Here is a 14,428-nt window from a genome sequence, read left to right as displayed (position 1 = left end):
CCCCTCCTTGCTGCAAATGCGCCAATCCACTCACCCCCTTTTCAGGCGAATGCGCGTAGCCCGTTACACGCATGCGCAACGGTTTATGGCCAATCCACTGGCGGTTCGCTGGATCCGATGATTTGAATCGGCCACCGCCTATTCGCGGGGCCTCGTGAAGTTTCAACCCGGAAATGACCATGATGATGATGTTTCACGCTGCGCAGCTCACACTTCGTGGTGGGAGCAGGATAATGGAGGGTTGCAATTGTGGGTGAACAACAAACCTCGCTGTCCTGCACAGCGAACGCCCATTCAAACTGTTGGCGCAGGGACCAGATTACAGGAGTGGTTTGATTCCTCAAGCGTGATTTTGCATATTCGTGCGTGTGCGAAATGCAGCGAGTGAATGTGATGTCCTTTGTTCGCGTGAATTTGGGGGTGTGAAGGATATTGCTAGTGTCATTAAATCAACTTTGGGATGCAAGTGGGGCACAACAGTGTGACTGATTCAGCTTTGGGATGCAAGTGGGGCACGCCAGTGACATTGAATCAATTTTGGGGTGCGAGTGGGGCATGCCAGTGTGACTGATTCAGCTTTGGGGTGCTGATGAATTATTTGCATTTTCCAGAAATATGTTACAAAAAATTGGATGATGACATTCCTGTATTAAGACCGACAACACTGAAAGTATTTTGATCAAAAATTACTCTGTTTGATAAATTGAATAAAAGGTGTTACCTAAGTGCAAGGGGATTTTTAATGAACACCTGGCTGTAATACAGGTCAAAGGGAGAGGTGATTGTTGTGACTTTTAATGCTTGGTAAATTTTTAACATTGGGTTTTCAGAGGCAATGCTGCAAAATAAATTGTACTTAACCAGGTCTCTTAGCTCAAGATAGAACTTAGAACAAGATAGAACTAATGTAATTTTACGTATGCCCTAAAATGGATTTGGACCAGGCTGATGAGAGAAAGGACAATAGTCAATGGATTTGTATCCAAAAGCGAGTTATGGAAATTAAGAACAGTTTTGAGACTCCACCACCTTGCAAGAAAAAGAACAAAAACCACATGAGTGTTTCTGAGATAACACTGAAGAGAGAGGAGGAGACACAAAATACAGCTTCAGAAACCCAGGACAAAATGGACCAGGTATCACAGCACATTGCAGAATTTTATCAGATATACATGAGTGATTTGGATTTGCATGATTATGGGCTATGAAATACAGATACAGAATGATGGGATGATGATAATAACTAATTGAATGTTAAAGAGAGGAACACAATAGAAATGCAGGTATGTTTCAGGTAACAATGTGGTATAGTGGTTATTCCTGTAGCCTCACTGCTCTAGTGACCCAAGTTTGATCCTGATTGCATGTGCTATCACTAAGGAGTTTGTACATTTACAGTGTAACGGCATGGGTTTGGCCTTACTACTGCTGCTTCCTCCCACATCCCAGGGATGCTTAATGGGTGGATTAATGGATATTGTAAATTACCACTGGTATGGGTGGATGGGAGAGTTGGTAGGCATGTGTGAGATAATTGGTTACAAAGAACTGGAGTTTTGACAACTAATGAAATGAAATCAAATCAAATAGCTTTTTATTGTCATTGTACAAGTTATACATCGAGATTTATGACAGCAGTACAAGGTTACCAATGCAGCGACGCAATCACAAACAGCACCACAGAAGTTAAATAAAAAATTTAATTTACAGTGCCGTATATGTCATTTATGTGAATGGACGGGGGGTGTTGGCTGTATGTATAATAGATGTGGAGGACAGAGAGAGGAATTTGTGGATATGTGTGTTCAGTGTAGTGACAGCCTGGGGGAAAAAGCTGTTTCTGAGTCTGTTTGTTCTTGTCTTGATTGACCTGTAGCGTCTGCCAGAGGGTAGTAGGTTAAACAGATGCAGGGCAGGGTGGGTAGGATCCTTTATTATTGCTTGTGCTCTACTGAGGCAACGAGAGGTGTTGAGATCCTTCAGGGAGGGTAGGGGACATCCAATTATCTTTTCTGCTGCCCTCATCACCCGTTGCTTTGCCGCTCTTCTTCAGTGCAATGGGAGAACCATACTGTGCTGCAGTACAGCAGGATGCTCTGTATGGTGGAACTGTAGAAGGTAATCAGCAGCTTCTGACCCACCTTGCTCTTTTTGAGCATTCTCAGAAAGAACAGGCGCCTCTGGGCCTTTTTGATGACTGCTGAAGTGTTTACAGTCCAGGAGAGGTCGTCTGAGATATTGATGCCCAGGAGGGTGAAGCTGTGGACCCTCGTCACACAGTCACCATCTATGTAGAGGGGGAGCGGGTCAGACCTGTGCTTCCTGAAGTCCAGAATGATTTCCTTTGTTTTTGTGGTGTTTAGGATCAGGTTATGAATCCCGGCACCACTCGGTCAGATTCAGGATTTCATTCCTGTAGGCAGACTCATCTCCCCCTGTGATCAACCCCACCACCGTGGTGTCATCTGCAAACTTCACCATGGTGTTACTGGCGTGGACAGGTCTGCAGTCGGCGGTGTAAAGAGTGAAGAGCAAAGGGCTCAGCACACAGCCTTATGGGGAGCCCGTGCTCAATGTGCAGGTGGAGGACAGGTGGGTTCCAAGTTTGACTGTCTGTGGTCTATCTGTAAGGAAATCTTTGATCCATGAACAGGTGAGAGGATGAAGGCCCAGAGCAGACAGTTTGCTGACTAGGCTATCGGGGATGATGGTGTTAAAGGCTGAGCTGAAGTCCACGAAAAGTACCCTTGCATAGGTGTTCCTGTGTTCCAGATGGCTCAGCACAGTGTGGAGGATGATGGATATGGTGTCTTCCGTCGATCTGTTCGCTTTATAAGCGAACTGGTGTGGGTCGAAGGAGGGAGGCAGACAGTCCTGGATGTGGCCTAGGACCAGTCGTTCCAGGCACTTGGTGATGACAGGTGTGAGTGCTACTGGACGGTAGTCATTTAGGCCGGTTATTTGTGGTTTCTTTGGTATGGGTATGACGGTGGAGGCCTTCAGACAAGCTGGTATAATGGCTTTTGACAAAGAAAGGTTGAAGATTGTGGTGAAGACCTGGGACAGCTGATTTGCACAGGCCCTAAGTACCTTCCCCGGTACGCCGTCTGGACCAGCCGCTTTTCTTGGGTTTATCCTGGCGAGGGTTCGTTCCACCTCGAATGACTGCACAGTCAGTGGCTCGTAGCTAGGGGTGGACTGGGTAGAGGGGGTGCAGCTGTAGGCTGCCGGGCGGTGGACTCAAAGCATGCGAAGAAGGTATTTAACTCCTCCGCCAATGCAGTGCTTGAGTCCACAATTTTACTGGGCTGACCCCTGAAGTTGGTCAGCTGTTGTAACCCTTGCCACACTTGCCTGGGATTGTTGTCGGTGAGATGGCCTTCCAGTACTTATAATCTAGCTTGGCTTTCCTGATGCCCTTCTTTAGTTCAGCTCTGGCAGCGCTATACAATTTATTATCACTGGATCTAAAGGCAGTGTTGCAGCTCCTGAGGAGTGATTTAACCTCCCTGGACATCCAGGGTTTCTGGTTTGGGAACACCCGGATGTGTTTGATGACAGTGACAGTCTCCATGCAGAACCTGATGTACTCCAACACAGACTCTGTATACGCTGACAAGTCAAATATTCTCCAGTCATTGAGTTCGAAGCAGTCCTGGCGCTGGGAGAGAGCATCAACGGGCCAGGTGGTAATGGTCTTTCTCACAGGAGCTGAGCTTCTTCTCAGAGGGGTATAAGCAGGGATAAGGAACAGGGAGAGGTGGTCTGACTGGCCTATGTGAGGGAGTTGTTTGGCTCTGTAAGCATGCTTGATGTTGGTATACACATGGTCTAATGTGTTTCCTTTCCTGGTCGGGCACTTAACATGTTGATAAAACTTTGGCAGGACAGACTTCAGGTTTGCTTGATTGAAGTCGCCTGCAATTATGTGTGCACCGTCCGGATGAGCCTGCTGCTGTTTGTGGATTATGTCCGAAAGAAGTGAGAGGGCTGAGCCGTCATTTGCCTCTGGTGGTATGTAGACAGCCGTGATTAGGACAGCTGTTAGCTCTCTCGGCAGAAAGAATGGATGGCATTTGATAGAGATAGTTTCTAACAACGGTGAACAGGTAGTGGATATGGTTGAACTATCCTTGCACCAGTCATTATTTACATAGACGCTTAAACCACCTCCCCTGCTCTTACCCGACTCCTCTTTGCTCCGGTCGCTACGATGAACAGTGCGGCCAGGTAGCTGTATGGCCTCGCTCGGTATTCTTGGATGAAGCCATGTTTCGGTAATCATCATAACGCCACAGTTCTTAACATAACGGTCATCAGCTACCCGAAGTTCCAGCTCGTCCATTTTGCTTGCCAAGGATCGCACGTTGCTGAGAAGCATGCTAGGGAGCGGAGGTCTGTGGGGAGCCTTCCTCAGCCTAGCTAGCAGGCCTGAGTGGCAACCCCGCTTTTGCTTCCTCTCCCTCCTCCGTCTCCGCCTCCGCCTGCTGCAACCGCCATCAACAATCCAAGGAGCTCCCGCTGGTCTCACTATCTCACTGGGAATGCTGTGAGAGCGGTGGAACTCGTCCGTGACCTCTATCCTAGCGGAAAGTCCGATGTCTAGCAGCACTTGTCTGCTGTTGAAGTTCAAGGAGACATGGAGGTGACCGATACCGGGCCGGGCTCTCGCGCAACACAGGCACGGATGCCGAGGCCAATTGACTCACCGCGTCTGGCCTCATGGAGCTGGGCGGCGGATCTGTTGTATTTGTGACTGGCTCTGTGATGTGGGACCCGAAAACGTGGAGGTGACTGATGCCGGGCCGGACCGGGCTTTCGCGCAACTTGGGCACGGCTTTCAAGGTCCTGAACCTCCGCGGATGCGGAGGAGGATCACCTCGGGAGGAATCCTGTCTGTCCGCCGCTACGCCACTGCTGCTGCTGTCGGCGCCACTGTGGATATCTGCTGTGGTAACGATAGCTTTTTTTAACTTTCCCGTTTATTTTATCGGGTTCGGTGTGCCTGCTGTGGAAGTGCTTGCTGCTAGCCGCTGCGACCGTGCGCACCGCCATGTAACACCCTGGACTCTTTGCAACACAAATATTACTTATGTAGACTTCATAAGCTGAAGGACGTCCTATTATGTTTGTATTTGGCAAACACAAATTTCAGGGTCTAAGATTGTGTTATTTTTGTATTATTTGATATGCTTCATGTAACAAAAATCTTAATAAGGCCTTGTGTTATTTCAGGTTGATGGTGACAGTCAAGAGGACCTCTTTGGGGACTACGATAGCTTCGGAGATGATAGTTGGTTACTGGCACAGTTAGAAGATACAGAAAGAAAGCATTCTGTTTGTACTTCAAGCCCAAAGGAAAATGACAGAGAAAAAGCTGTGAATTGTCTCTCATATAAGAATTCTGACAAAATTAATTGTTTACAAAATGCTGAGAATGAAACACACAAGCTTCTTGCAGAAGATGTTGAATCAAATAAACATTTCAGTAGTAAAAGTAATATTGAAACTGAACATTATTGTTCAAAGACTTCTGTGTTGCATGATGCAAATATGGATGAACCCGATGAACTACCAAGCTCACAGCTTGCACTAATGGAGGAATTTAATTCTCCTCTGGTAAAACATGACTTTTCTGGCAATCGCCCAGTTTTGAATCAAAGAATGCAAAATCTTAATGTTCAAAACCAATCAAGGATCACAAATTCTGAAACACACAAGCAGCTGAGCCTCAAAGATCAGATAAAAAATGCAATGGCTGAAAATGCTAAGTCGCCTATACCACACACATCAAGAAGTAAACAGGTGAAAGAGACTGTCCTATCTGAGGAAATAACTGTTGCAATGAAAACTATTGAAGCTACATCAGACATAGATATGGGCCCTTTTTATGGACTTCCAAGCAAAGTTCAGGATTTGATTTTCCAGTTCAAAGGCATTAAAAAAGTTTACGGTAATGATAAATAACTAATTTTGAATTTGAAGTGTAGTTTAAAGAAAATGCATATATACAAGTGAAGATCTAGAACTTACTCTATTAGAGTTAAAATCCAAGGAGTGTAGGCAAACTGGCTAGATTGGCAAAATAATGCCAAACAGCTTTTGTGATATGCTGCAATTTAGAGAGGGGTTAAATCTGTGCCATATATGTTGCATGCCATTGAAGTCTGCTTTTACTGTAATAGATGGGAGTATTTTGTCAGATTTGCCTGTCTTGTGAATTTGTTTATAATTTTTTTTTATTTTCACAGTTTTAGGACATGGAGATTGTTGTAGAACAGAGACTTATGGGTACAAGTACATCTCTGAAAGTGGTGGCATTTAGTTGTATTTCATGATGTATTCCTTAACATTTTTTATCGCAATATTTGGGAAAATTCTGTTTTATTTTCTAATTTTGAACTCAACACAATAAAAATACTTCCAATAAAAATCAAATGCAACTGTGATCAGCCTTGTGCAGCTGTAAGTTCTCTTGCATAAGAGTACAAGTTAGAACAGTACAGCACAAGCCCTTCGGTCCACATGTCAGTGCTGAATACAATGTCCAACTCAAACTAAAACTGCTTACGCTTAATCAATATCTTTCCATCCCATTCATGTGTTTCTATTGTAGCTTAACACCACTACTCCTAGCAGCCTGTTCCAGGCACCCACCACTCTGTGTAAATATATAAATAGATTTTTTTTTCCCTCATATCTCCTTCCCCTCATCTCAAATTCACATCCTGTAGTGTGCCTTTACCCTGGAGAGATAATTCTGATTGCAACCCTATCAATGATTCTCATGATTCTATAAGCTTTTATCAGGCCATTTAGCCTTCTATGCTCCAAAGAAATGTCCTGAATTTGTCTAATCTCTCCCCAGAACTCAAGTCAGGATATTGCCTGGTTTAGAAGGTAAACCTCTTCCATACCTTTTCCAAAACCTTCACATTCTTCCAGTAATGGGGCAACTAGAATTGCAAACAATATTCCAAATGCGGCCTAACCAAATTTCTATACAGCTGCAACAGGACTTCCTCGCTATTGTACTCAAAGCCTTGCCCAACAAATCCAAGCATACCATATGCTTTCTTTACCACCCTATCCACTTGCATGGCCACTTTCAATGAGCTATGTACCTGGACCCTCAGTTCCCTCTGAATCTCAGTGCTTTTAAGAGGCTGTATGTTTCCTCACATATTAGACCTTTCAAAGTGCAACACTTCATACTTGTCCAGATTAAATTCAATTTGCCATGTTTCTGTCCATATTGGAATCCTCTTGCATTCTATATTGAGTGCCATTCCATCAATCTTTTTGTCATCTGCAAACCTACTAACCTAGTCACATTTTTAATTTGTCATATATGCATACACACTGTATATATAAAATACCGATACCTGCGGAATACCACTCAACATGGCACCTTTCCCTAAGTTCCCTTCCCTTCTATGGTCTGGCCAATCATATATCCAAACTATCAATACACTGTGGATCCCATGTGTCTGTACCTCCTGGATCAGCCTATCTTGAGGGACATTGTCAGATCCCTTACTGAAGTCCATACAGTCAACATCAACTGTCATATCCTCAATGATCATCCTCAAGAAAAATCAAAGATGTTAGGTCACAGAAGCTCAAGATGCAGTCGCATCAGAGGATCTGACAGACACTCCGTCTATGAAGTGATTCTCCTTTACTTCTCTTTTTCTTATAGTGCTGCTGGACTAATGGCATCTAGTCTTTATGGGCAAAAAAAGTAAACACATTTTGTGTATTATGTACACGACAATAAAGAAACCTGGACTTGATCCAATCCTTACAAAGTCAGGTTGGCTGTCTGTAATCTGGCCATAATTTTCTGTGTGAGTAAATGCTGCCCATAACTATCCTTCTCAATAGTTTCCCTACCCCTGAGATGAGGTTACCATCCTATAAATTCCTGGATTATTATTTCCCTTCTTAACCTAGGTACATTAGCCATGTTCAGTTCCTTTGGGACTTTGCCTGCTGCCAGTGAGAATGCAAAGACCTTTGTCAAGACTTAATACTAACTTTGTTTTAACATTTGTTAATTTCATGATTTATTATTTTTGGCTAAAAAAATTTTTTTTGTCATACTTCACAGAGTGGCAACATGTTTGCCTGACATTGAAGTCTGTGCAAGAAAGAAAAAACCTTATTTATTCACTGCCAACAAGTGGTGGGAAGACACTGGTTGCTGAGATTTTGATCATGCAGGAGCTACTGTGTAGGAAAAGAGATGCACTCTTTATTTTGCCATATGTGGCTATTGTCCAGGAGAAGGTGAGGAATTTTTTTTGTAAAATGTTTTTAAATGTGTAATTAAGATACCAAAGAGGAAGGTTAAAAATTGGTTATTCAGAAATCTATTCAGTTTGTGGTAGTTGTACGAATAATACTCTTTGCAAATCATTGCATACTCTGAATTTTTACCTCTAAAAGCATAGTCCATGGGGAATTGGTGGATATTAGGCTCTCCAATGTTATGAAACTATATTCAAGGATTCATAATATTAAAGAAGAGACCTATTTTGATTTTAAATATTTGTATTAAATTGATTGATCAGTAAATTTATATTTTACCTGTTGTGTAATTGTGAATTATACCGTACATTGTGTGTACAAATCTTTGACGCTATAGTCCAATACAAAGAAAGTAAACAATAGTTTAGCTCTCTGACCTGAATAACAGTGATAGTATTTTATTCCACTGCACAAAGTTAATAATGAGAGAGAATGGAAATTAAAATCACCATATATAACCCAGATTTTTTTCCAATTGATTATTATACTAGTCTGGGGTAATCTTGCATCTCTTGGTTTTTATCATTTCCGGAAGTTGATCTAAACATTTATGTAAATGGGGGGGGGGAGAAACGTCTCATGATGCCATAGGATCGACATGTAGGCTCCCGACTCCCTTGGGAAATCAGCTAAACAAAGTTGTAAATAAGTACTGTTTTAAGCTTAAAATATATTTTAAAGTCTATCTAAACTTCCTCACTCTACATCCATGATGCCTCCAAAATAAAAGAAAAAGTCATACCAACATCGGGTACCCAACAGGAAGACAAGAAAAAAAAAGAACTTGGGCCTACCTTGACGATGAAGCAGGGTGCTGGACTTCCTTCTGCCTCCCGACCTGGTGAGCTGCTGGAGGTGCCTCCTGTTGACGCCTCTCCACCACTAGTGTATCCGTGGAGAACCCATGAGTGAACTGCATATGCACGACTTCTCACTCATGCGTGGTGTGTCAAAACCCAGAGCTCGACTGAGAGTGCAGCAGTCTCTTGGAGAAAAATCGGGGACCGACTTCTGCACAGAAGGAGAACGAATCAGGCTCAAAAGGAGGTTCTTCAGCTGAAGAAGAGGAAGAAGGGATAAAGAAGATGAAGTAGAGGAAATTAAATTTGATCTTATATTAAAAAAGAGGATTTATCCATAATGTTAGTGGAACAATTAAATGTAATGAAAGGGGAAATGAAGGAACAATTAAAGTAGATTAAGACAAAAGAAGAAACTGATAAAATATTGGATGTAGTAAATAAAATGAAGAAATTAGAGAAAATAGAAGAAATAATTGCTAAACTGCAAGATGATGTACAACATGTTGAAGACAGGGTGGATAATGTGGAAGATACAACTACTGGTTTAATTACAGTAAATGAAAAACTTTCTGATAAAGTGGATATCTTGGAGAAGTTTAGCAGAAGAAATAATATTGAAATAGTGGGTCTGTCAGAAGGGAAAGAGGGCCAAATGCGGCTCGTTTTTTTTTCAAGATTGGATTCCTGAAATATTTGGAGAAGATCATTTTGAGAATAAGATTGAAATTGAGAGAGCTCATAGGGCCCTCAGACCTAAACCCTCTCCAAATCGGAAACCACATTCCATACTAATAATGTTTCTGCCTTATCAAGATAGAGAGAAAGTTTTGAGTTTGGCTGTGAAAAGAGCGAAGGAACTACAATGATATGGGAAGGGGGTAGGATCTTGTTTTATCCTGATTTGAGTGAGAATTTGTTGAAGAGAAGGAAAGAATTTAATGTTGCTAAGAATATGTTACATGAAAACTGTTACGTTTGTTCTTCAATACCCAGCTACTTTGAAGATCTTTGTTCCAGGACAACAGAATATACTTTTAAAAAATTTTGCTCAAGTGGAAAAATATGTTGAGTCTTCCTCAAGCTCAACCCTTAATTACTACGGATCTAAAGCAAATAATTAGTTCTTTTTTCTTTCTTTTATCCTGATTTCCTAAATGGGATGGAAGAATTTGGTGATTTATTTCTTCCTTTATATTAATCAATTGAATTAAGCATTTAAGCTTACTTATTGAATATACCAAGGGAGTTGGGAGGAGTGGGAGGTGTTGGTTTCTGTGAGATTATGTGTATGTTTATGACCTTGGTCACAACCCATAAAATGGAGGGAATCAGTGTTGTTTTAGACAACACGTTGGGAGGGTTTTTCTATGTATTATTATAAATACAGTTATGCATATATAATGTACGTGTGTATGTACATATAATATATATATGTGAGAGTGTGTGTGTGTGTATAATATCTTTGTATTATTTTTCTATCTTCTTTGGGTTGCTGGAGAGGAGGTGTATGCAGATGCATACATTCCTTTTGTTGGATTGTAGGGAAGTCTGCAGAACAGAGTGAGAAGGAGGGATTAATTAATATTTGGTTTGATGAGTAAAGTAATTAAATTTGTAAATTTTAATGTTAAAGGGTTAAATGGAATAAAAAGGAGAACGAGTTATATATTTAAAAATTGGGATTTTTTTAAATACATATACAAGAAACACACTTAATCAAAAAAAGAACATTTGAAATTAAAAAGAGATTGGGTGATATGTGCGATGTCTTCTTCATTTAATTCTAAAGCAAGAGGGGTAGCAATTTTGATTTTAAAAAAATCTTCCTATTAAGGTTCAAAACATTATTACAAATCCTAGAGGTAGATATGTAATGATACATTGTTAAATTTGTTCAGAAATGTGGACACTTTTGAATTTGTTTGCTCCAAATATTTTTTTTTTATTTTTGTTTTTCACACTATGAACCATATTAATCAAAATACACACAAACATTTCCCTCTTGAATATACACAATGGCATTTTCTCCCCTTTTTTCCCCCCTCTTTTCCCTCCCTCCTTCCCACCCCTTTCAAAGCCCATTAAAAGTTCAACATATACAATACAATAAACCCATTAAACAATATCATCACACAATGAAAATAAACAAGAAAATTGTATCATCTACTTTTACACACTGGATCAGTTCATTTCGTCTTCTTCTCATTCTATAATTTTAGGGGGTGGAGGTCCGCGGTAGGCCCTCTCTGTTGTGTTCCATGTACGGATCCCTAATTTGCTCAAATAATGTGACTTTATTCTTTAAATTATATGTTATTTTTTCCAATGGAATACATTTATTAATTTCCATGTACCATTGCTGTACTCTCAGGGTCTCTTGATTTCCAAGTTGACATTATACATTTTTTTTTGCTGCAGCTAAGGCTATCATAATAAATCTTTTTTGCGCTTCATCCAGTTTGAGGCCTAATTCTTTACTTCTTATATTACTTAGAAGAAAGATCTCTGGATTTTTTGGTATGTTGCTTTTTGTGATTTTATTTAATACCTGATTTAGATCTTCCCAAAACTTTTTCGCTTTCTCACGTGCCCAAATTGCATATTCTGTTGTTCCTGTTTCCTTCTTAAAGTGAAAACATCTATCTGATAATGTTGGATCACATTTATTTAACTTTTGAGGCGTGATATATAGCCTGTGTAACCCTCTTTTCAATCTTCTTCAGCATGATGCTGAACCAAGCCATGAAAGACCTCAACAATGAAGACGCTGTTTACATCCGGTACCGCACGGATGGCAGTCTCTTCAATCTGAGGCGCCTGCAAGCTCACACCAAGACACAAGAGAAACTTGTCCGTGAACTACTCTTTGCAGACGATGCCGCTTTAGTTGCCCATTCAGAGCCAGCTCTTCAGCGCTTGACGTCCTGTTTTGCGGAAACTGCCAAAATGTTTGGCCTGGAAGTCAGCCTGAAGAAAACTAAGGTCCTCCATCAGCCAGCTCCCCACCATGACTACCAGCCCCCCCACATCTCCATCGGGCACACAGAACTCAAAACGGTCAACCAGTTTACCTATCTTGGCTGCACCATTTCATCAGATGCAAGGATCGACAACGAGATAGACAACAGACTCGCCAAGGCAAACAGCGCCTTTGGAAGACTACACAGAAGAGTCTGGAAAAACAACCAACTGAAAAACCTCACAAAGATAAGCGTATACAGAGCCATTGTCATACCCACACTCCTGTTCGGCTCCGAATCATGGGTCCTCTACCGGCATCACCTACGGCTCCTAGAACGCTTCCACCAGCGTTGTCTCCGCTCCATCCTCAACATTCATTGGAGCGCTTACATCCCTAACGTCGAAGTACTCGAGATGGCAGAGGTCGACAGCATCGAGTCCACGCTGCTGAAGATCCAGCTGCGCTGGGTGGGTCACGTCTCCAGAATGGAGGACCATCGCCTTCCCAAGATCGTGTTATATGGCGATCTCTCCACTGGCCACTGTGACAGAGGTGCACCAAAGAAAAGGTACAAGGAAGGCCTAAAGAAATCTCTTGGTGCCTGCCACATTGACCACCGCCAGTGGGCTGATATCGCCTCAAACCGTGCATCTTGGCGCCTCACAGTTTGGCGGGCAGCAACCTCCTTTGAAGAAGACCGCAGAGCCCACCTCACTGACAAAAGGCAAAGGAGGAAAAACCCAACACCCAACCCCAACCAACCAATTTTCCCCTGCAACCGCTGCAACCGTGTCTGCCTGTCCCGCATCGGACTTATCAGCCACAAACGAGCCTGCAGCTGACGTGGACATTTACCCCCTCCATAAATCTTCGTCCGCGAAGCCAAGCCAAAGAAGAAGAACCGATTATATTGTATCACTCGTAACCTCGTATTTATTATATTTCTCATAGTTCCGGAGCATAACTTTTCCCATATTTCATTTTTTATCTTTATGTTTAGATCTTTTTCCCACTTTTGTTTGGGTTTATAGCTTATTTCATCATTTTCTTTCTCTTGCAGCTTGATGTACATGTTCGTTATAAATCCTTTAATTATCATTGTGTCTGTAATCACATATTCAAAGCTACTTCCTTCTGGTAATCTCAGTCTGCTTCCCAATTTGTCCTTTAAGTAGGTTTTCAGTTGGTGGTATGCAAACATTGTACCATGAGTTATTCCATATTTGTACTTCATTTGTTCAAATGATAATAAATTATTTCCCAAAAAACAATTTTCTATTCTTTTAATTCCTTTTCTCTCCCATTCTCTAAAGGAAAGGTTATCTATTGTGAAAGGGATTAGTTGATTTTGCATCAATAATAATTTTGGTAGTTGGTAATTTGTTTTTTTTTTCCTTTTTTTACTTTGAATAAATAATTCCATTCTACCCTGTCAAACCATTTCTCTGCATCTAAAGCAACCACCATTGTTGGTGTCTTATTTCCTTGAACTGCATGGATTAAATTAATGAACTTAAAGACATTATCCGCTGTTCGTCTTTTCTTAATAAATCCAGTTTGATCTAGTTTTACTATTTTTGGTACACAGTCAGCCAATCTGTTTGCTAATAATTTTGCTATTATTTTATAATCTGAATTAAGTAGAGATATTGGTCTATATGATGCTGGTGTTAGTGGATCCTTCCCCATCTTTGGTATTACTGTAATTATTGCTGTCTTACATGAATCTGGGAAGCTTTGTGTTTCTTCTATCTGGTTCATTACTTCCAGGAGAGGAGGAATTAATAACTCTTTAAATGTTTTATGGAATTCTATTGGGAGTCCGTCCTCTCCAGGCGTTTTATTGTTCGGTAGCTTTTTTAATATATCCTGTATTTCCTCTATTTCAAATGGTTTTATCAAATTGTTTTGCCCCTCTTCTTCCAATTTCGGTAGTTCAATTTTAGCTAAAATCTCATCTATTTTGTCTTCTTTCCCTTCGTTCTCAGTTCGGTATAATTGTTCGTAGAATTCCTTGAAGTTTTCATTGATCTCTGTTAGGTTGTATATAATTTGTCCTTTTTCCTTGATGCCAATACTGTTCTTTTAGCTTGTTCTGTTTTAATTTGCCATGCTAGTATTTTGTGCATTTTTTCTCCTAGCTCATAATACTTCTCCTTTCTCTTCCGGCGACTTTCCTTCTTTTTTTCCCGTTGTTTTTGGTTTTTCTTAGGTGCCATTTTCTTTCTTTTCTCCACACCTTTATCTTTTATTTGTTGTGTTTTGTGTTTCTTGAGCTTTGTGCTTCCTTCACTTTTTTCTTCTTTTCTGGAGAGGGCTGGTATTCTCCTACCGGCCACTACTCCATCAT

The 14,428-nt window shown here is 41.2% G+C and overlaps 1 protein-coding gene across 3 annotated transcripts in view; it reads left to right on the top strand.

Moving 5' to 3' along the window:
- The first annotated feature begins 92 nt into the window (after positions 1–92).
- The window catches only part of helq (helicase, POLQ like), an 80,404-nt gene continuing 66,068 nt past the window's right edge, over positions 93–14,428 (top strand). For 2 of the 3 annotated variants that reach the window (XM_069925851.1, XM_069925849.1), the window contains exons 1-3: positions 93–1,136; positions 5,236–5,953; positions 8,114–8,292. In XM_069925851.1, the coding sequence (XP_069781952.1) occupies positions 930–1,136; positions 5,236–5,953; positions 8,114–8,292 (1,104 nt within the window). In that variant the 5' untranslated portion in view covers positions 93–929. The remainder of the gene's footprint in view (positions 1,137–5,235; positions 5,954–8,113; positions 8,293–14,428) is intronic. The other variant, XM_069925852.1, reaches the window with a different exon arrangement.

The sequence above is a fragment of the Narcine bancroftii genome, chromosome 3 (genome assembly GCF_036971445.1).
Source record: "Narcine bancroftii isolate sNarBan1 chromosome 3, sNarBan1.hap1, whole genome shotgun sequence".
Lineage (NCBI taxonomy): Eukaryota > Metazoa > Chordata > Chondrichthyes > Torpediniformes > Narcinidae > Narcine > Narcine bancroftii.
Note: the sequence above shows the minus strand (reverse complement) of the source record. Positions and strands in the feature narration are given on the sequence as shown.